The sequence below is a fragment of the Carassius gibelio genome, chromosome B15, assembly GCF_023724105.1.
Source record: "Carassius gibelio isolate Cgi1373 ecotype wild population from Czech Republic chromosome B15, carGib1.2-hapl.c, whole genome shotgun sequence".
Lineage (NCBI taxonomy): Eukaryota > Metazoa > Chordata > Actinopteri > Cypriniformes > Cyprinidae > Carassius > Carassius gibelio.
In genome coordinates this window covers 18,500,591-18,525,055 of record NC_068410.1, presented here as the reverse complement: position 1 = coordinate 18,525,055, position 24,465 = coordinate 18,500,591, and the positions used below count along the sequence as shown (strand labels likewise).

Here is a 24,465-nt window from a genome sequence, read left to right as displayed (position 1 = left end):
TGGTCTCTGGGTCGGGAGTGGGGCTGGCGAGGTCCTCTATGGGGCAGACGGTGAGAGGTGACCCATTTCTCGCCAGAGTCCACTCCACGTATGCGGCGAAATCCTCTCGAGGACCATCTTCGGACGACAACGCTCTGCATTTGGAGTTCAGGCTGGTGTTGTAGAAGGTGCAGAGCGCGCCGTCCGGGTAGCTGGTGGCATTAGCTAATAAGGAAAACCATCTGGTGTGGTCCTCGAGAGAGCGTTCTTCCTGCTTCAGCAGAAGGATGAGGAATTCGGGACGATAGAGGGGATCCATAGAAACACTAAGAAAAGAAAAGACTTTGAAAACACAAAAACAAAACGGAGGGAAGAACACGCAGTTTTCTATTTTCTCTTATTAGGTCGGGTCTTCTGTCACGGTTTTACGCTGCCTGAAGGAATACGGAGTCGAGGATAAACAGAATAAGGCTTTTAATATATCCAACACAGGGGATATCCAACATGGAGCACAGAGGTAGACACACGTAAGTAGCAAGTGATGAATGAAGACCCGACAAAACAGAACTGAAAGGACAAGGCTTAAGTACAAAGGATAATTGGGGAAACACAGGTGGATGGAATCATTAAATTAACAGGGACATGATACACATGAGGAAGATAATAGACACACCTGGGAACTAATCACGGAAGACAGAAACTGGGTCACTGGGGCAAAAACATTAAATGAGTCCAGGTGTGTGACAGAGGGGTCTGGTCTTTTTTATGTTATTTGAATAAACTTTTATTATATTACAGTACTTATTTATTTTTAACACGTAAAAATAATTATCACAACACTGGTAAGGCTTATTCAGATTTTCTCATTCTCTGAATCATCATTATAAAAATAAAAACAATTCAGATTTTAAATGTGATGCAAATATTTTTTCTACAATAGCAACAGTGTTTACAACAGCAAGACCACTTTAGCCTGTAAACTCAATAATATCTATCTGGAAATAAATGTAAAAATATCAATGTCAATAAAAATGCATAATATACCTGACATGAAAGTGCAGTGTGAAGGATATGAATAACAAATGTAGCCTGTCATTTGTTTACATTGCAAAGGTGTTTTTTGTTGTTTAGTAGCAGAAATATGCAGTTATTAGCCATGTCAACTGTATTTTTTGTTGGTTTTCATGAGACCCCCCTTGAAAAGACCAGGACCCCCCCCATTGCCCCCCCAATCAAAATTGTCTGGAGCCGCCACTGATCTTAGATAGCATGAGTACATAGGGATAGGGTGAGTACATTTTCAACAATTGAAATGTAATTTTTATTTTGTTTCGTTGAATTTTTCATTAAAAAAAAAAAAAAACTGAAAATAAATAATAATAAAAAAAAAAAAAAAAACTATTTTTGTTTTACCTATAAATTGCTACTAAATATTCCAAACATACTCAAATTATTATAATTGTATTTATTTATTTATTTATTTTGAGTGTACATACCTCCTGGTGTGTCTGAGCTTGTACCCTCTTTGGAGGACAAAGAAGGCCGTCTCTTGAGCTCTATACAAGTCCTTGGATGGTGCCTTTGTGTGGGGGAGACTATGTCCTCAGAGATCATCTCTGATATCTGCACAGTTGTCTCAGAGTCTGTGTCCTGCACCATGGCAGTGGAGTCTTTTAAACTAGCAGCGGCCCCGGTGGCCCCCCCAAAACCCGCTCCTGTAGCTTCCTGGCCCTCCATGATTTTGGAGCTGGAGTGCGGGACCTGCCCCGCTGCTTGCCCCCCATTGGTCTGCGAGCGCACATTTGTCATAGCAGTCCCCTTTCCGGAATCTGCCCCATGATGGCTGTAGACTTTATACCGGATCATGAGGATGATGATGAAAACGAGGACGGAGGCCACAATGATTCCTCCGATGATGATGATCATGGTGCCGCCCAGGAATTGGCTGCGGAGTGACTGGCACTGGCTGTACTCCGTCTCCGTGACGAATGAGATGCAGCCCACTTGGCGCGTGGCGGTCAGCGAGGTCACGCCATCATCGTAGACGGCCAGAACGCACAGGTCGTACTCCCGTCCAGATACGAGGTCTCGGACCAGGAAGTCGTAACTCGTGGAGGGAATCATTCTGCAAGACAGACAGGGCAGAGTTGAACGTTATCATGTATTCCTCTGATAATACATGAATATAATTAATATTACACTCAGCCGGCATATGCATGAATTATCTGTGCCCACATGATCACTGTACAGAAATGTATTTAATTATAATTCTGAATAGCATGGACATTATGTTACTTCTGATTAATTATTAAGGAGAAATATGATGCCCCTTTTTTACAATATGTAATAAAAGTCTCAGGTGTCCTCTGAATGTATCTGTGAAGTTTCAGCTCAAAATCCCTAACATTTATTTTATCATTTTGAAAAAAAAAAAAAAAAAAAAAAAAATTAAGAGGAAGCAGAAACATGCTGTATTATGACCTGCTGCTTCTCGCCCCATTTTCCAGAATAGAGCTGTCCCATTACATCGTACCCCCTAAAAACAACATATGTTTGGGTTCTGATTATCATATTGATCGTGCTGAAATCATGATTTTTAAACCATATTAGTTTAAAATTATTATATACTGTTTTTTGAGTGCACACATCTTTAACCTATGTCCGGGCCACAAGAGAAATAATAAGGGAGTAAATTAAAAGGTTTAGCTATATAGGCTACCATTATCAGCATATGAAGTAGATTATTCTATCGTCAGCTCTGAGATAATATGCGCCGTTAATGCAGCGTCAGAAGCCGAAAGTGCCATCAGTTTTTACTTTCACATTCTAGTAAATCGACTGAGATTAGGCTAAGAGGTTCAACGCATAACTCTTCCCAAAGTTTGCACGCTGCTTGTGTGATATCCATTGGCTTTCCTTGTGTGATATCCATTGGCTTTCCTGGTTTAAAACAAGTATTTACAATATTGTGACGTATAAGTTTGCTGTTGGGGGCCGCAGATTTGTGCTAGGCCACTGAGTTCCGTCCATTAGTAAGCCTAGTGCCCACTCACTTTTGCCCAGGCCCAGTTAAATTCTGGCTATGCCACTGCTGTGAAGGTAAACAGCTGGGAAATAAATTGAATTTTTATTTTAGATCTGTGAGGCAGCAGCAATGTACAGTAAATAAATCCATGAATCCACTGCTCTTTTGTCTCCTCTGAGGCTGGGACTTTTGTACTCATATGTGCAGCCAAAGACAGAACAGTTAGCATGTTTTGCTCAGCTTTTCGCCATGGCATTAGAGCTGATACACCCTTGCTGTTTGCAAAATCAAAATGATGGCACCGTGGGTGGAAACATACAGATTAAGGGGGTGGTAATATTATGAGATCTCTTTGCAACGTCACTAGGGGAGCGAAACGTGCTCTTTTTTTCAGACGCTTGCAGAAAAATGCTAACCAAAACAAAGTTGTTGGGTTAATCTTTTTCACATTTCCTTTATTAGTAGATGCACCAGGGACCTGATTATAGAACTTAAAGCCTGGAAAAGTCAGATTTTCATGATATGTCACCTTTAAAGGTATATAACAGGTATGTATAAGGTTTCTAATACACTATAATGTAATTTCTAATCATTGGATAAATAATTACGATCATAAAAAATAAAAGTTAAAAAGTAGTCTTTAAGGGTCTGTTACCATAACCAATTTCAAAATCAATACACAAAACATTATCGATTATCGACCTGTTTTTACGTGTGTGTGTGTGTGTGTGTCCAAGTTCATTATCATATGTATATATATATATATATATATATATATATATATATATATATATATATATAGAGCTTACTTTATTTATTGAAGCCCATGTTTAAATGTAGCACAATTTTATCCGCCACTGCCCTAAGATCACAAGAAGTAACTTTGTTATTTATTGTTTACAATTTTATTATTACTATTAAAATTACTGGGGCAATGTGCAAAATACGCTATTTTGAAGCAAGGATTAATCTGCACCTTTGTTTTCTATATGCAAAGTTAACCCATAACTATTTAGCTGTACTCTCCGGGGTAACAATGATCAAAAGACTATATTTAACATGCAACATTATCCTGAGGGCTGACAATGAGGAAGAAGGCAATCGGTGGAAGATCTTGCTGCATTTAAAGCTTGCTTCAAATGACCATTATAAAAGCCATTAAAGTTCTTTAAGGGTAACTGAAAATTGACCATGTTTCAAACCAAACACTTTTGTGAACGTCTTGACTACAATAATGAAAAAAAAAGATTTTCCAGAATATAGTGCTCATAATGCAGAACTCAACACTCATATGCTTCATTTCAGAAAAAAAGCCTGCCACTTGATGATCTGTGCATTTTCCACAGATTAATACTGCACATAATAACCCTGCATACCATAAATGAGCATTAAACAGACTATCCATTGCTCCAAGCAATGCTAATCTCAGTGTAGATGCAGAGCTATTAATAAAACATCTGTATACACTGCATTTCTACATTTAATGTGCAATGAAAAATATTTTCAGAGACATTTTAGTATTAAACATATAATCTTTTGGCAGATTACTTAGGGGTTAGGGTTACAGTATCACTCATTTAAAAAAATAAAATAAAATAAAATAAATGAATGATTGCAACAATAAAAAAAAAAATATATAAAACACTGGAAATCTGCTGAAAATAAATGAATAAATAAATAAATGATTTTGAACTGCAGAATTTGAACTTCTGAACTAGAGAGCAGAAAAAAAGAGAAAAACCTCAGCCTTTAATTCCACAGAGGTCACGGAAAGTCAGGGTGGAAGATGTTTTTTGCTTCCATACCTTTTTTCATAAAAAAAATATGGTGGTGTTAATCATATGGTTTATACAGTAAAGCAAACCTCATGCTTTTTTTCAAACATCTACATTATTAACCGTTCCTGCCATAAAAGCTCCAAACAAGCTAAAAAGCATCATATAAATGGTCCATACACACTATATTCCACATCATATGAAAGCTTTATGAGAGAAAAAGCCTTAAAGTCATAGAACTCTGTGTGTTGCTTTTATGCCATTTTCTGTTGTTTCTGGTGCTTGACAGACCCGGTCACAATATATATATATATATATATATATATATATATATATATATATATATATATATATATATATATATATATATATATATATATATATATATATATATATCAGTGTTTGGTGTTGCATAACACTTATCAGTTTGTGTTCTGTAGAAAAACATGAAAATGTAGGTGAATAAATAACACAATTCTTAATGTTTGGGTGGACTATCACTTTAAAACCTATGTGAGATTTCATTAAAAATAAATAAATCGAGAATTTTCTTCATCATGTTACAATGTGGCAAAGGAGATGCTTGCAACTTCTGGTTATTGATTTTAAAGTCGTCTTTGAAGTGTTCTCATTTACGTTCTGCCTTCTGTTCGCTCAACAAGAAACAGCATCCTTTTTTTTTGCACTGAAAATGCCATGCATCAGGTCCCTCTGCACCTTAATTCATTACTCAAACACACTTCACACATGCTCGCTTCATTTGCATGCCCTCAAGGGCCGTTGCTTTCTGTATGGTATTAGGGCCACCAGTGAAGTCTGGCGTTATTACAGAGGTATTCTAGACCATCAAAGACCCTCAAAAAATAGCTTTCTTGAGAAAAGAGCTTCTAATAACGTAACACAAAGATAATACAATAGAGGACTTTGTGCAGTTGCGGCACACACACAAAAAAAGAAACACTCAAATTAAAAGACCCATAATTTGGTGCACGACTGAGAATCCTTTTCTCTCTGGTGCCACACAAATCAAAGCCAGTCTCCATTTTTGCAGTGCGGTTTATTGTTGTCATATTCAATTCTGTTGAAATCTCAACAGCACTTGTCTGGAAATGAAGGAAACAGCATCGATCGCAGTTTAGCACTAAACAGCTAATCTAAGTTTGAGTTTTAAAACACGCCTTACTTGTGAAATTATTTTTCTTCCTAATGCTGGTATTTCAACAGAAATGTGTGTTTCAAAACAAGTTATTAAAATAATCACATACTCTAATCCAAGAGCAATAAAACACTGTAGCATGCATATTGCAATCTAAGAAACACAGAAGCTAAGTTTGCTAACACTGTTAGCGCACACCTGCCACAAACCATTAAATAACTTCACTGCAAAAAAAAAAAAAAATAATAATATATATATATAAATTATGCTCTCAGAGAAATCACACCAATATGCCATAGGAAAAAGCTATTAGTTTTATTGGAGAAGCAAAACATTATCATAAAAACATGAACCTTATCAAAGTAAAGCCTATAGATGCTAGCAAGGAAGCTTTTTCGTTTGTCATGAGCTTACTGACAAATGATACAAAAAGTACTAATTATTTATAATCACGCTGCTTTTTATAGCAAAAAAAAAAAAAAAAAAAAAAAAAAACCTGAACAAAATGTTCTGTAAAACTATTTTCCATGAGGCAATATAAAATAATGAAGTAAACATGAAATAGTACAACACAAATTATTTTTAGGCTTGTTATCAATACAGACTTCCCAGTTTGTTATCAATTTTGTTTAATTTGAGAACATTCTCTATCTTCTCTGCTAAAGCTGTAAATTGAACAGGGCAGTGTAACTTGGAATCTTGCCAGTACATGTTTTTGATTCAATAAAAGACCCATCTTAAAATATTCACTTGGTTGTGAATCAGACACAGATTGTGCTCTGTGTTTTTGATTCACTAAAAGACCCATCTCGTAAGAATTATTTGCTTAATTACATACTCTGAATGTGCTCTGTGTTTTCGATTCACTAAAAGTTTTTGATTCAGCCTACACAACATTATGCATTGGTATGGTTTTGATTCATTAAAAAGAACCGTCTCACAAGTATGGGATGATTTTAGATTCAAAATTATTAAAGGTAAGGGTGAGTGATTTCTGGTAGTCAATTTTGATATTTCAAATTACCAAAACAAAAGGCTTTTACAATTACAACCCCAAAAGGCTCTCTCCCCTATTTTGATAGCTCCACCCCACACATATGTAAACAACCCAGGCAATGTTTATGGCGGAATCTGCTGTATTATCATTTGCTGTTTTAAATATTTTATTTGAATTTTCGGACATATTTCGAGAGCTGACACTTGAAACAGACAATGGATGAGGTTTAAACACTGCAGGCTTAGGGTGTGGAGATGAATGTGTCTTTATCATAGCTGAAGGGAACAACAATACGATTGCAGATATACAAACAAGCGAACATGACGCACAAGCATATTGAAGCAAAAGCCAGCATATATATACTCTTTGAAACAAAGCAAAACCAATGTTACTCAACTATCAAGAAGAAACAAAGCATTCCCGGCATCCGATCGCAGGCCTTCCCATTCCTTGAGTTCTCTCCAGTTCTGGAAAGCTGATCTGATATTTACACAGGTTCTACTTCTTTCCATATCATTAGCCTTCTTTTGTTCTGCAGACAATTTTGCTCTTTTGTATTTTATCTGCCATCTCTATCTTTCTGTTGTCGCTCGGTTCAGCTAATGTCTGTTCTGTGCACTGAGCGCTCTCCCCTCCCCAGAGTGGACACCCCTTACTGATGACTGGCTACAAGCTTGTTTGTCAGACACGTTTGCAAATAAAAATGTTCTGTTCTGCATTAATATATCATAAATGGCTCATGCAAAAAGGAATCTGTGCATTTGTAGATCGGGTCACATGCGTACGTTTATTGACGTCTTTTTAGAGTCGATCTTGTTCAGTTCATTTGGATTTTGAGATTGCATTTTCGCAGTTTACAGCATTTCACGACCCCACCCCCCCACACACACAACTACCAACGAACAAAACATTGGTAACACACTACGCCGCAATGGTCTGAAATCCTGCGGTGCCGCAAGGTGTTTCCGCAAGGCTCAAGATGTTTCTGGTGGTAGAGGAAGAAGAAAAGGACTCGCACATCTCCATTTCCTCCACCAGGTCCATCTGCAACCCCCACGACGGCAACCACCGATTTCCCTCGGTAGCAGCAGAGCCTGAGCCCTGAGGAACCCTGACGAGGGCTCCTTCGTCAAAGAGAGCCCTCTGGGAGCAAGGCATTCACAACGAGGTACTCACATTGCGGATAGTGATCTCTCTCCAGACCTCAGTGTACTTGGCCCACAAGCAAACAACGCAATGGCTGTATAACACACCCTAAACTGATGTTTGCTTTAATCACCTCCCTTGGACTTATCTTTAGCCTTTGGCATTGCTACTTTATTAGATATAGTGTAAGCATTTGTTGTATTTTGTTGTATTTACCAAATAATATCTAACACCTCCTCATATAACCAAAAGGTCTATGGACCCTTCCCCAAAGGGAAGCTATCACCTCAAAATGGACAGAAGAGGCTTCCGGTTCCCTAGCAACCAAATGCACACTATCTGTGCGCATTAGGACTAGGTCCCGGGATCTTGTGCAGCGCCCCCTGGGTTTACGACACACAAAAATGTGGCTAAGCCACTCTAAACTCAAGTCTCTCAGAAACAGACACATAATGCACATAAAAAGAAAAACCTTTCTTTGAATTAATTTACATATACTTTAGGGCATCGTGTATTTGTGCATGCAGGCCCGTCGCAACAAGGCAGGCAAACCAAGCAATTGCTTGGGGCCCCGAGCTGGCCTGGGGCCCCAAGACAACGACTGGTTAAGAATAAAATGCAACGACACTGTATGAGCGCCCCTTTAATCGTCAATGCAGTAATGACACTGTTATCGGGATCCCCCTCAAGGGGGCCCCTCTCAGTAGTCTCACGTGATCTCACGTGATGGACTAATATCTGTAAATATTAAGCCGGAACAGTTTATTTAAAATGAATCCGGCATGTTCTGCGTGTCTCTGTTAATGAATGGAGCAGAAGCGCGACTTCCTTTACTAACACACACTGAAGCGCACGTGACGCTCGTGGTAATTTCAGCATCTGATGTCTCTCTAAATAAGACGAGAACACATGAACAACATCTCCAGAACTGTTCTGACAGTCACTTCATGAGCATTTGACCGTTTGATTTGAGTAAAACTAGCGTCAAATCACATACACAGAACTGTAAAGGTACGTCAACCCGTCAAAATAAAAGTCCTGTTTTAGACAAGTATTTGCCAGAGATGTATTACTATTGTTCAGCAGAATGTACATAGCCTACTACAAAAAAAAAAAAAAAAAAAAAAAAAAAAAAAAAAAAAATCAAACGTTTTTTTTTTTAAGGTTTAATCACACAAAATTTCTTCCATGTTTTATTTTTAATAGTAAATCCCCATTGTTTACCAAAAAGTTAAGTTTGCTTAATTTTCAATAATTAAAATATAAATTAAATTAATGTTTTGTGTTTAATGTTTAATGTTTAATGTGCATCTCAGAAAATGCTTTATTTAAAACCTCAACTGAATGGCACTTAAATGCACTTAATTCATCTGTCAACTTTATTGTCATTGTTCACAGTACAAGTACAGACAGAGAAACAATGGATAATAATTAAATGTTTATTTTTGATGTATGCATTGCATTCTATGCATTTAAAAATTAAAAAAAAAAAAAAATCTGAAAAAGGAAACTTAGTTGTTCATTTTAAGAGACCCAGGAGTCTTATTTTCTCTTGCATAATTAATATTAATAAGCAAAAACACATTTTATCCGATTACTCGATTAATCGATGGAATTTTTGGTAGAATACTCGATTACTAACAAATTTGATAGCTACAGCCCTAGATGAAAGTGGCATAGCAAATAGCATGCTATACTATTCCACCGGGATAATCTATTTACCAAATGGGGGTTATGAAAACCACACAATAAATTATGTGCATCAAACATTAGCTTGGGATGTTTTTAAGCATTGGTAGTGAAAGCAGCTGCCTGCATCCCTTCCCTTCTAATATCAAAATATGGAAATGCTAACATATCTTAAATTTTTCGGTAAACTTTATAATAAGTAAAAATACTGTTTGCTAACAGTTAAATGAAAAAGATTAAAGATTAATTAACTATCAATTTACCATCTATTAATGATTAATGATTGTTATTACAAAGTGTCTACCATCTAACTTATCAACTATGGTTTTGGGAAACACACCCCTGAGCTGTTAATAGTGACCTCTTTCAATATGCTAACAGTGAAATTGTAAAACGTTCTTCACAGGTAATTTCAGAATTTTTTTTCAATTATTTTCCCAGCTACACCATCAACTTCATCCTCAATATCAACAGATGCATCACTTCTCAGTGCTGATATTTCCTCTATATAGCCAAGGTACCACAAGCTCTAGAATTATAGCTGATATTCTGCACAGCCCAGAGTTTAAACTGATAAGTGTGTGCTGTCATATTATTAGAAAACAAAAACAGTGCAAATCACTATTGAATTCCCAACAAACTATTTTTTCAAGCAGTATTTGCACTGTAAACCTTTTTTATTTATATAAAGTTTAGGTGAACTTAAACTGTATGGCTATGCTGTCGTTTCTGTAGGCTTTCCATGCGTGCGGGGGTCCTCTATGTCCATTTTGCTTGGGGCCCCCAAATTCTTTCAAACGGCCCTGTGTGCATGCTATTTACATGGCAAAATTACATTTTTCATTTTTTTAAATATTTCTGTGCTGCTGCACATCCATGTGTGTAATAAGCAAAGTGTACACATATTGTGCACCCACCTATAGGTGCATATTACTAACACGCTCTTTAAATAACAAAGAAAAAATATTGCACAGGACTTCAGACCAGTGGCGGTTTTCCATTAGGGCGATTGGGTGATGCACCACCAAAGGAAAGGGAAGGATTTTTTTTATATTTTTTTTTTTACATTCAACCACATTGTTACGCTAGCTTTCACTATTCTAGACTGTTTGTGGTGCCTCTGAATAGTCCAATCAGCGTCGAGTCGCGTTTTATGTAGTACCGCCCCTTTTTGAGCGATTTCTGTCAAACTGTCAAAAAGCGCCCCGAGTGTTCTCATTGACTTCCATTCAAAGATCTTTTTTTTTTTTTTCAAAACTGTAGGTACTCCAATGCAATCTCAATGAGTTCCCGGAGGGCTAGCTAATGTGCTTTCATCATTGTGTGTAACCTTAAAGGGATGCATGAAATGCTATTTCATGCATACTGAGTTTTTTACACTGTTAAAGAGTTGGATTCCCATGCTAAACATGGACAAAGTTTCAAAAATTAAGTTGTACATTTGAAGGAGTATTTTTGTTCCAAAAATACTCCTTCCGGTTTCTCACAAGTTTTTCGGAAAGCGCACGCTCCCGTATAGCAGAGCAGAGACGAGACATTCACTGACCAGAGCGAGAGTGAAATGTCACAAAAGAAGTGTGTTTTTGGTTGCGAGGGCAAGACAACCCTGCACAGATTACCAAAAAAAACAAAAAAACATCAAGGGACCAGTGGACGGAGTTTATTTTTACAGAGCATCGACGGAGTTGTGCAAGTGTTTTTGTTTGTTCCCTGCATTTCGAAGATGCTTGTTTTACAAACAAGGCTCAGTTTGACGCCGGATTTGCACATTGTTTATTTCTTAAGGATAATGCAGTCCCAACGAAAACGGGTTCGAGCCCCGCTCGGAGCGAGTGCGAGGAGCGTCAGAAAGGACCCGGGAGAGAGGGGTTACATAAGCAAATATATACAGTTTCAATACATACCACATAGAAACGCTGTTGTAGTCATTGCTGCTGCTGCTCTCGTTCAGTTTCAGCCTCGGGATATGATTCTGGATCATAAATAAATGGCTGAATCTGACTGTTAGCCATGGTTTGTTTCGGATGATGTTTTTTTTTTTTTTTCTCTCACTGTAATGTCACAACTTCCAAACGCTCTCAACGCAAAAGTCTACTCGCACTCGTGATTCTTTAGCTCCGCCCACACGTCATCCCTCCAGCGGCTCGTGTTTTTCCCAAAAAAATCGGCACAGACTATTTTTCTCTTATAAATATAATAAAACTAAAGACTTTTTGGAGATATGAAGGATGCAGTACTACTCTATAGGTACTCAAGATTAACAGCATTTAATCTTGTGCAATGACTGGTGGGAACAGTGACATCCAATAATATTTAAAAACTATTTCAAATTTTAACAACAAGAAAAAAAAGAAAAAGAAAAAAAAAAGGATTTTTGAGGACGTGGCACAGGCGTAACTATCGGTAAGCAGGGTAAGCGGTTGCTTACGGGCCCGGACCAATCAGGGGCCCGCCCGCGTTACTGGAAGATTGTGATTGACAGCCAGGTCCCCCTATCCCATTTGACTACTTTTAGTTTGATCGCATTTAATTTTTTTTGCGAATTGATTTGAATAAATAATGACATTAGCATATTTGACTGAAAATTAAATAAATGTTTGAAACGAACAATGATGAATTTGGTGTAATTTGTTTCTAATTGGAACTGGGGAATCCCCGGGTGAACATGGCATTGCGTGCAAAACAGTAAAAAACTTTGAACTTGAGACAAACATGGAGTCGTCAAATTATAAACACAAAAGTGGTTTGCACTGCTTTCGTGATTTTTCTGACCATCCCAGTGACAGTGGCCTCTGCAGAGCGTTCTTTTTTAAAACTAAAACTGATAAAAAGCTATCTCAGAAGCTCAATGGGACAGAGTCGTCTCTCTGGACTTGCCATACTGTCAATAGAGAATGCCCCATGCACGCAATCTGGACCTTAAGGATATGATCGACAACTTCGCACAGAGGAAAGCCCGGAAAATGCAGCTATAATGTAAGTGAGCATCTTTTTTATGTATTTGGACCTATGCCTATTTGTATATAGCAGTGATAGTAACAGTAACAATGTGTTATTATGGTGCGCCGACACCAGCAGTTATTTATTTATTTATTTATTTTATTTTTTTTTGGTGCGCGTAGCGTCATCACGTGTTGTAGTAGGGGGGCCCGCTTGATAATTCTGCTTAAGGGCCCGGTGTTGGCTCTTTACGCCACTGGGACGTGGTATGAGCGGAGAAAAAGGCTTATAGGCTGCGAAGTAGCTGTTCCATCACGAGAGTGTGACGGACATCGCATGGACAAGAGGTGTCACCGAAATGCATCATCTCTCAGAGAAGGTGAAAAAACATAAAAGAGCAAAGATGCATATGGATAGTAGGGAGTTTTGTAATATAAGTAAGCAATTTAAGTAAGCAGTGTAATCTAAGTGAGGAATGTGATTTAAATGAGCAGTGTTATATAAGTGAGTTGAGTAAACAGTGATTATTGTGACTTCAGTTATTTCTTATTAAACTGAAATCGAGGTAAAACAATTTTTTTTTTTTTTTTTTAACACATCCTGGCGTCAGTCTTCATTTGCTGCTGAATTGTATTAACACGCATAGAGAAGCAAGAGATTGATTGCTAATGTCAGTTTATTTTTTATTAATACTACAGTAGTTCAGTTCCCTTTACATCTTTAACTAGCTGTTAATGTATCAATTGAACGGGGGACCTATCCTCATTAACCTAGCAACCCCCACCCCGAGAGAATTGGCAGGAGCCGCCACTGGTTTAGACCAGGTTTGAGGTGGTCTATGGTGCAGTATATTTCCAGTTCCTCAAAATAACAACTTGCCAACAATGCGCCTGAACATACCTTTTTTTAGACCAGCACGCCCATGGGTGCAAATGCATTTGATATTTAAGCAACGTGGCACTGGACGGGAAGATGAGAACTGCGTCGGGCTAAAACTAGCAAAAACACTCATACCGCGCCTTGCGCTGCATTGCTCCAGTTGTGTGATAGGGTCCAATATGTCAATATGTATTCTAGTACTCAACCAGCTTACATGGAAGCAGAGCATACTTCCTAGATACAAACCAAGTGAGTCATCATACAGAATGTTTGTACATTTTTCAAGTGCCGTGGTTTCCAAAAAAAGACTGCTTTTACATCCTCTAGAGACTAAATAAAATAAATAAATAAATAAATGAAAACTGCCACATGCACATACACCAAGATCTCATGGCACCCTATGTTCTGACGTAAAATCCCATCTGTGCTCTTGAACTGTGTGACACAACAATCACACCCGCTCTACATTAAAGGTAGTGACCCAAAATCTTGACAACAATGCACACATTGTAGCTTTTTCTTGCACAGGAGCAGTTTTGCCATACGTTAGCATCCACTAAGCTTATTTACAGGAAAAAAAAAAAAGCGCAGTAGTCTCCTGCGTACCTGACCGGCTTGTTAACAAGGGTGCACTGGGGGAGCATCACTGAGCTCAATCTTTCTGTACGTGTGAGCAGAATCCTGCCACAGCAAGATTGGCTCGCGCAGGTTATGATCTCAATGCTGCTCAGTTTCGGGGACCAATTTATTACACCAATTTATCTCATATCAAGCTTGGGCTAAAAGCACGCCTGTTAACTAGCCGTTGAAAAGCTATTTGTTACAAAATGTCTTGTTCTTATTGCATCAATAATAATCAAGCTCCTAAAATGATACCCAGAGTCAGCTGCCTGGTCAAAACACACCAGTGTTGGGGAAGCATCCTATTATTATTATTATTATTATTATTATTATTATTATTATTATTATTATTATTATTATTATTATTATTATTATTATTTCATTAATCTGTTTAATAATAATAATAATAATAATAATAATAATAACAATTAATGCATTTCAGGAATTAAGAAGGAACTGCAGCATGTTTATGATTCAATTGGCTCATAAGAATCATAAAGTTTTTTTTTTTTTTTTTTTTTTTTTACATTTATACATTTACCCAAACCTTTAGAACCTCTTTCTGCTTAAACACTTCTCTAGATTAACTGGTTTGCTCATGCATTAAAGCTTCTGGGGTAATGTGCAGTATGTGTATTGATCCAAATTCATTCATTACAATGGACATATTCTATTAAGGTAAAACAGGAACCTTATTAACACTGTTTGCAATTGTAACATGCATTGTTAACAACATGTTAAAGAGATAAAGATTATAGACTGCTAACCAAAATATTCAGTGTTACTGGTGGATTGATTAAAGTGTCCACTTGTCTGAAATAAGTCCGACTTAAATGTCACAGGTTACACTGAATAGAATCTGTGTGCCAGCTGATATCTGATTCAGACTGTGGAAGCACACAGAGACACTTAGACAGACACACAGTACAATCTTCTGCCCAGCATAAAGACCTTAAACTTAGCTAGATGTAATTCATCAATTTCATTTGAAGTTCACATAAAACAGCATTGACAACCAATTTAAATTTTAAAAAGGTGACATATATCTTTAAAAAAATAAATTAATAATTAAAAACTGATTGGATTGTGAAATATGACTGTTAAACAAAAGAAACCATTGTGAAACACCTTCGACACCCACATTTGAGGAGGCGTTTGTCCAGAAGGTGGAGGCTGAAGGTCAACTTTACCCTCGAGAGAATCTTGACATATTCCAATGGTGACACTTCTTTTTAAAAATCTGTGGCTATTATGGCTATTATTACTGTAACCTTTATTACATGAAGGTTAACCAGCCTTAAATTACTACTGTAAATTATTCGCAAAGTCTAGAAAGGCCGCATACCTATACACATTAGCCTAAAAAGAAAGTCTGAACAGCTACAGTATGTGGCTACTAGTTATCATTAAGATGTTAATAGAAATAAAACAAATAATATATTGACATATGAAGCCAATTTTTATTTAATGTTTATTCAATCCTTTAATCTTCTGATAAAAAATAAAATAATAATAATAATAACGAAGTAATAATACAGGTGTATCTCAATAAATTAGAATGTCGTAGAGAAGTTCATTTATTTAAGTAATTCAACTCAAGGTGTGAAACTCGTGTGTTAAATAAATTCCATGCACACAGACTGAATTAGTCTTTGGCTCACATTTAACAAGAACCTCAATAAATTAGAATACTTCATAAGACAAATAAAAAATATATGTTTTAGTGAATTGTTGGCCTTCTCTATGGGGTTCAGGTCTAGTGAACCACATAGAGTGTGCATGTGCAGGTTGGTGAACCCCATGTGCAGAATGGTTTGCTGGCCAGTCAAGCACACCAAAACCATGGTCATTTAACTAAATGTAGGTGTTTTTGGCAGTGTGGGCAGGTGCCAAATCCTGCTGGAAAACAAAATCAGCATCTTCTAAAAGCTGGTCAGCAGAAGGAAGCATGAAGTACGCCACACTTTCTTGGTAAATGGGTGCAGTTACATTGGTTTTCAGAAAACACAATGGACCAACACCAGCAGATGACATTGCACCCAAAATCATCACAGACTGTGGAAACTCAACACTGGCCTTGAAGCAACTTGGGCTATGAGCATCTCCACCCTTCCTCCAGACTCTAGGACCTTGGTTTCCAAATGAAATACAAAATGTGCTCACATTTGAAAAGAGGACTGCTTATGTATCTTTTTCTTCCACACTTTTTCCTTCCACTCAACTTTCCGTTAACATGCTTGGATACAGCACTCTGTGAACAGCCAGCTTCTCTGGCAATGACTGTTTTTGGCTTACCCTCCTTGTGAAGGGTGTCAATGATTGTCTTATGGACAACTGTCAGATCAGCAGTGTTCCTCATTCAAGTAGCCTAGTGAACCAAACTGAGAGACCATTTTGAAGGCTCGGGAAACTTGTGCAGGTGTTTCTGAGCTGATTAGCTAATTGACATGTCACAGTCTAATATTCTAATTTGTTGAGATTGGGTTTTTGTTAAATGTGAGCCTAAATCATCACAATTAATAGAACCTTGAATCACTGAATTAATGAGTTGAATTAATGAAATGAACTTTTGAGATGTACATGTATATACAATAAGACTAGGGATATATATTACAATTGTATTTTTAACCATTTTCCTATCGTTACACTAGCACAAATTGTATTATTATTATTATTATTATTATTATTATTATTATTATTATCACTGTTTTTAAGGATTATGCTCAACAAGGCTGCATATAGTAATATTAGGAAGTATTATTATAATTTAAAATAACAGTTTTCTATTTTATTATATTTTAAAATGTCATTTATTCATGTGATGCAAAAGTTAATCTTTAATATCATTACTACAGTCTTCAGTGTCAAATGATCCTTCAAAAATTATTCTAATTGGCTGATTTACTGTTCAAGAAAATAAATAAATAAATAAATAAATAAATAAATAAATAAATAATATAAAAAGAAAAAAAAAATCTTATTACCAATGTTGTTGTGCTTCTTAATATATTTGTGGAAACAGATACATTTTTATTAGGATTCCTTGATAAATGGAAAGTTCAAATGAACAGCATTTTTTAGTAACATGTAACTTGTGTAACATGACAATCTTTACTGTCACTTTTGATTTATTACCCCAAACAGTTTGACTGTCAAAAGTAGCAAAAGTTGGAGGACAACAAAAGTCAAACCATACTATGTAACTTCATGTCACATGGAGCAGCACTTCATCAGATATATTCATAAGCAGTTGATGTTGGCTTGTCACATGGCTGGCAGGCCTGTGGAGAAGGGGGGTGGGGGGTATGGAAGGAAGGACAGGGGTTTGGCCCATTCCTCATTCCCAGAGGAGAACCGAGGAGAGCATGAGCCTTAGGCAACTCAAGATGTTCTCTATCTCCTTTCCCAGCTCCTCCTATATAGAGCAGGTCTGTTTCCAGTTTACATGCGACAGAGACAGTCACAATGCATTTGCAAGTCTCACATTCCCAGAAAGTCCCTTGGAGCCGAGTGATGTATATACAACTTTCAAAAAGTGAAGACATCCAAAGAGCTGATAGAAAATGAATTCTCCAGGCTTCACCCCATTCCATGATACTTCATTACCATCGGATCCTATGTGAATTGCTTGAATTGATATTAATTATGCAATTGCATAACAGCTTCCTCATTACAAAAGCATGCTAACGTCGAGCCAATGCCTTCCATCCCAAATGCACATTGCACAATGGCGAGCCTATGTGTTTGCGTCTACCTTGTGCATTGTGCCAGGACTTGCATTATTGATGTGCAGTGAGTCTTTAAAGAGCTTTGCAGAGGTTAGCCGTTGGGCGGCAAATACAACCCTTTTCTCCAAGCCCTCAATGTCCCTCTTCTTCTGTACTGGGACACCAAGCATAACCAGGCCTAACATATTCCCTTATCTCTTATTCATAAGCTCACCTTGGAGGTCTGTACCTAGCAAACATGATTTCAGTAATAGCAGTTTACACTTCCCTCGAATATTGATCCTTGATGTCTCTTAACCTAGGAATAGCCTAAGAAATGATTTAACCTGAAAAGCACATCTCCTCTTACTTAGTTTTGGTAAAAAAGAATTGTGCTTCACTGAATGGAATATGCATTTGTGGTTTAAATATTAAATGTACGTTTAAAAAAAAACATATATTTGCAAATGAGGCCACTTAAGAGAAAAGTTCACCAAAAATTGCTAAAAATGTGCTCACCCTCAGGTCATTCATGATGTAGATGAGTGTGTTTCTTAACTAGAACTGATTTGAAGATATTTATCAGTGCTTCATTTACTCACCAATGGATCCTCTGCATTGAATGGGTTCAGTTGTTTTATTATGATATTTCTTTCAGCTGTTTGGACTCTCATTCTGACGGCACCTATTCACTGCAGAAGCTCCACTGGTGAGCAATTGATATAATGCTAATTTCTCCAAATCTGATTAAGAAACTCATCTACATCTTGGAGTAAATTTTCATCAAAGTAAAATTTTTGGGTTTGCCATTCCTTTAAATACACAATATTTTAAAGAATATAATTTCCTTAACAACAACAACAAAAACAAAAAGTGTACTTCTTTTTTCACAAGGTTACAAGGCCGATGCCAGCAAACACTTATTCTGAAAAAAAAAGAAAAAAAAGTGATTGTTAGTGGAAATGTAACGCCTTGTTAATAATTACTGCAACACATTTCCACTTTGCTCGGACACTCCCTTGCTTGTAAAAAGACACCACTATTTCACTCTCAGCTGCTGCTAAATGAATGGCTTGTGTTGGTTTTAGCAGAAAGCTGAATGGCCACACAGTGAACTGTGAAATGTCTGCAGCATGTGTGTGCAAATCCATGCATAAACACAAGCAAACACATGGCTGTCCTTGAGAATTCCCATTAACAGTCATGTAAGTTGTTACTGAGATTCTACCTGAACCCAACCTTCCAATTAAATATGGATTATAATGTTGGATGTTCTTGAATTACAGGGCTTACAGGTTGCATTTGTTTAGAAAACATGCATTTATACATGGATTTCATCCCACACTATTTCCCACGCTTAGTCTACATAATTTCCATACTGAGATCTAGGGATATAAATAAATTTTTAGAGCTGTCAAGAATAGTTCACCCCCCTCCCCAATGTATGTATTTGCATACCTGCACACACCTTGTTTATGTCATTAGCACGTTCCATTATGCTATTGCAGGCAGAGTGTGAAATAGAAGGCGTTATTATTGTAATATTATATCCTAATGTTTTCTCACATGAGGTAATTTGACAGCATGGCATTCAACCCTCCACCAATGCCGTCTCTCAGCGTGTTCATATGTTTTGGAGGAGGCGTGGTTTTGTATAGTGATTTCCCCAGAGGATGGGATCTTATGCTTTCAAAGCTAGCATCTCCAGAATCGCACACCTTTAATATAATGTATAAAAACATACATCTTTGGTAACACTTAAAGGTTATGCACACCACAACTCAGCTATGGATTACTCCAGTTTATCTGCCTTTCATTTTATTTAATTAAAATTTTTACATCAAAACGTCCCAGGTTACGAATGTAATCATGGTTCCCTGAGTAGGGAATGAGACACTGCGTCCTCTAGGGTGCACTAAGGGCAACACCTCATCATGACCCATGTCTGAAGCATACATTGAACAAACACCAACTTGTTGGCCGACAGCCTCTGACGTCACTATTGGCGCGATAATAAACAGGGACCGGGAGAACACGTCATTCACTTCATTATCTGAAGCTTGCATCCAAAGCATGGCAGGGAGCTAGAGGACAAAGTGTCACGTTCCTACTCAGGGAACCATGGTTACATTTGTTACTTGTGACGTTACCTTTCAATGGAACTTCAAACTGCATCCTTTAGGGGTCTCTATGGGGAACAGTATACCCACGCTGCCATGCTGAGGGGAGTGAAGGCCAGAATTATGGTGAACACTAATTACCAACTCCACCATTTCTATCGGAGTTGCCCCTGGGACATTTAGATGGCTGTCTGTGATAGTACCCCTTATGGCCAAAGGACTAAGCTACATACCCATCTTAATTGTTAGGGCCTCAGCCCGGGGTAGAGCTGAAGGCTTGGAATCAGGGAAGATTCCTTTGAGAGACACAGCTAAGAACCTAAAATTTTATAATAAGTCTTGCCTGTCACACAGGGCCTACCACTAGCTTTTGCATAAGCATGCATTGCTGAAGGAGCTGTCTCAACAGATCCCTAGTAGCAACACCTATGTTTAGATAGGTATCCGAGGATACATAGGTGGAGTGGCGCCCAAGATGAATGGGGCTTTTACCAACTCAAGAAAGGGCATGAAGCAACTGCGCGAGGCATTCACCATATAGGATTTTAGAAATAATGCAGAATACTAGCATGTGAACTTACCACAGTGTGGATTTCAGAAAGTGTGCAAAGACTTCACGTGCACACTTACCATAGCATGGATTTTCAAACAGTGTTCTAAGGGGGGGCTCTCGTGGCTCTCTGACAGAGCAGCTCATAGATAGAATGGTGCATCTTAAAACAGTATGTTTGAGAGTCATCAACTCGATCTGTGGAAATAATACTCGAGTGTTCTGGGGAAAAAACAGAGAATTCAGTCTCATATGAGAGGAGAACTCCGAGCTCCGAGTAGCACACTCATAGGCGACCCTTCTTGGAAAAGGGGAGTGCTGCTAAACTACCACCATAATTGCCCAAATAGCCCCTCATGTTGAGGGAAGTGATGCCTTAAGTGTATAAACAAATACACACTGGCTGAATGGAGCCCAATGAACCAAGGTCTAATCATCTCAAGAAAGGGAACGAGGCAGAGTGCGTAACCCTTGCCGTACAGGATTTCAGAAAGTGTGCAGAGTCTTGCTTGCACACTTACCACTTACGTGGATTTCATAAAGTGTGCAAAGTGTCCATGTACACACTGACCACCATGTGGTTTTCAGAAAGTACTCAGAGCTTACCATGTGTACCTAAAGGTTCCTTAGCATCGCAGAGGTGCTGAACAGCACGGGAGAGGCACGCTCAAATTTTACAAACCTCTGGCGAGGGGAGCATCACCTGAGGCAGCATATACAAGAAGACTTCTGTAACTGCCACCTCCACTTCCCGCTGGATGCGACAGCACCACTAAGCGGCCAGGAGATCCCTCAGGGTGACCTGGCCGAACATCCATGAAATTCCCTGCAGTGTTGTGCCAGTCCTGATGATCAAGGAGGCTCCCACAGGAACCTGTGATCTCAGCCGCCTAATACTGGAACATGAAGCCAGATGGCTGGTCCTGGCAAGTGTTTAATAAACACTGTAACTGAGCACTGTAAAGGAAACTCACAGGTTACATACTCACCCACCCTCCTGCACTGGAGGCCTGCTCAAGGGGCACCTCCTTTTAGTCCGGACCATCAGTAAGTTGTTTGCTATGAACACAGAACCAGCCAAAAACATATAGGTCCAGCTTAGGAGACTGTTATGAGAGAGGTTTCCAACTAACCTTAATCAGGTGGAGAGCTGGTGGGGAGGAGCGTGAGTCAAGACACTTGCTTTTTGTGCCCATCTTTCGGGCTCAGACTTGGACCTTCGTGGAACAAAGGATCTGAATGCAGCACAGCACACCTTCATCTCTCTGAAATTTCAATGGAAATACCGAAAAGTTCAGAAGGCGAAACCTGAGCATCGAGAAAAAAGCCTTTTCTTTCTTCCCGATGTCTGCCAGGTTCATCATCAGATGTCTGTCAGCTACCACCATGGCTGCCTTAGTCCCGCCCCTGGTGGAGGCGGCCTGCTTGGTAGCATGGAGAGAGACCTGTGATGTGCCGCAACTCGGCTACCTGATCAGGAGAAAGGCCCTCCCCTCTATCCAGGTCTCTTAGCAGGTTAGCCGGATATTCTTGAATCATATGCTTCATTACACACGATGGTGTTGTGTGTAATAAAGTTGCAGAAAGAAAGCTCTTTCTACATGGGGCATCCTCTCATAGCCATTTTCGTGCACCGCCTCGATGTCGACACATTACACTCATGCTGAAACCGATGGATGCGAGAAGAAAATGGCCTGTTTCATTTTTTTTTTTTTTTCTCTGTATGGAGATCATGCAGAAATGGAAGGCTCACCTGAGCTGGAGGGCTATGGTCAGAAATATAACGCTCATCAAGGTTTTTTTCAACGTCACCTTGTTAGCACACTTTCATGGCAAGTCCAACTTTGCAATGGCACGATCCATAACCTCCAACAGCTCTACATACGCAGGGCAAGAGAACTAAGAAGGCTCAGCCTCAGCTTCTTCACCATCCTCAAATATCTCCTGCTTTTCCTGGGTAAAAACCCAACAAATTTCAGTATCAGAAAGTGTTAAAGATATAAAATTATCCTCCCGAGGCTCTCTCTTGTACACCGCCATTAAGAGCTTAAAAGGGAAAGTACCTCTCTAAAACATTCAGACAAATCCACATGAAATTATCACGACCTCATTCTCCTCTGTGCCTCAGCAGGGGCGGGTCCTGAACCGCGGGAAGCAGATGACAGCCTTTTTTCCTTTTTTTTCCTCGGAAAGAGAGACGAACGTGAATGGAGCTTTTTCGATGAAAAAAAAAATGCTCCCAATGCACGCAGATTGCCTCCTCAAACACAGCGCGTGCGTGCTTTTCACCCAAACAAATGACGCAAAGATCGTATGTGTCATCAGGGGTCAGTAACACCAACACGGATGCACACATTGTCTAAATGCTTGCTAGTCGTCACCATGATAGACAGAGAAAGATTGCTCTTACAAGTTCTTTCAGATGCATGCTTCAAGCAGAACAGTCGGTGAAGACAAAGAAGAGAAATGACGTGTTCTCCCAGTGCGTGTTTATAGTCGCGTCGGTGGTGACGTCAGAGACGGTCGCCGGCCAAAGAGTTGGTGTTTTTTCAATGTATGCTTCAGACATGGGTCACAATGAAGTATTCCCCTAGAGGACGCAGGTCGAAGTTCCCTTGAAAGGGAACATCATAATTATGAAGCATTGCGATGCTTAGCAACTTAGCCTAAAGTGGTTATTGTTATAAGAGGTGCTACCACAAAATTACTTGGCTCTGTAACTTAAAGATTTAAACACATAAATTAGACCAGTTTCTATGCCTAAATGCTTATTTATTTATTTTTATTTGGTGGTAGTGTTAAAACATAAATGCTCAGTTATATCTAAAATACAAGACTTTCAGTCACATACAGTACAGCTCTATTTGTGGCAAACTTTGACACTAGCTCACCTCAGTGAAAATAAGTGTCAAATTGTTCTTCCTTTCCAGTCGTCTGAATAAGATCAACTAATTAGGAAAAACAAAGACTGCTTGTTTCCTGCAGGTAAGAAGTGGCTTGTGTGACATCAGTCTGACAGTCAGCCCAGAGTCAAATAATCACTGCAAATGAATGTGTAACGGCAGCCTGTGCTCAGAGAGATGTCTGATTGGACTATGATTACATTCAGTCACAGAGAATATCTCTATACTGACATGAGAATGCAGCTAAAATTGCATCTAAGCATGCCAGACAGTAAGGAGGTGGATACATGTCAATGCTTTCCTGGAATGTCAATTGCGTCCTCACATGGCCCACAATCCTCTGGGCTCTGCCCACGCTGGTGTGAGTTTGGCCTGTCTCTGAGCTAATGTGCTGTGAAGTGAGCTGGGCCTAATAAAGCATGGCAAAATGGGAGTCGACAGACCCAAGATGTCATCAACGAGTGGGCCAAGAAAATGAGACCCACTGATTTCTGCTATAGTAATCAGGCAGGTCTAAAAACTAAACTGCCACATTTGTGCTGGAGTCTGTTTAACTACAAAATGTTACATTCATCTTGGCAGAGGCATTTATAATCTTTAGTAAAACGAGTATGACAACATCTCTAATATAATAATGTTACCTGCCCTCAACCAGTAAATAATCATGTTTGTACCACTGTCATGTTCCTCTGCTTTAAAGTATACATTTGTTCCTTATTTTGTGTAAGTAAATTCTATTCTATTCTATTCTATTCTATTCTATTCTATTCTATTCTATTCTATTCTATTCTATTTTTTTTTTCTACTGACACAATTGTTTGAATCCCATACACTAAAAATAAACACTGATACTAAAACACTAAAACACTATATAAAACACTATATAACACTGAATATACAGTCTGTTTATTGATTGATTGATTGTAAATCATCTTACATCCCCAAATTTAACTTCATTCTAACATGGGTAATGAATGC

General features: G+C 38.4%; 1 protein-coding gene across 1 annotated transcript in view; it reads right to left on the bottom strand.

The window, feature by feature from the left end:
- The window catches only part of zgc:172282 (leucine-rich repeat and fibronectin type III domain-containing protein 1-like protein), a 149,982-nt gene that overhangs the window by 23,793 nt on the left and 101,724 nt on the right, over window positions 1–24,465 (bottom strand). Inside the window, exon 4 of the mRNA XM_052576684.1 lies at window positions 1,476–2,104. Within this exon, the coding sequence (XP_052432644.1) occupies window positions 1,476–2,104 (629 nt within the window). The remainder of the gene's footprint in view (window positions 1–1,475; window positions 2,105–24,465) is intronic.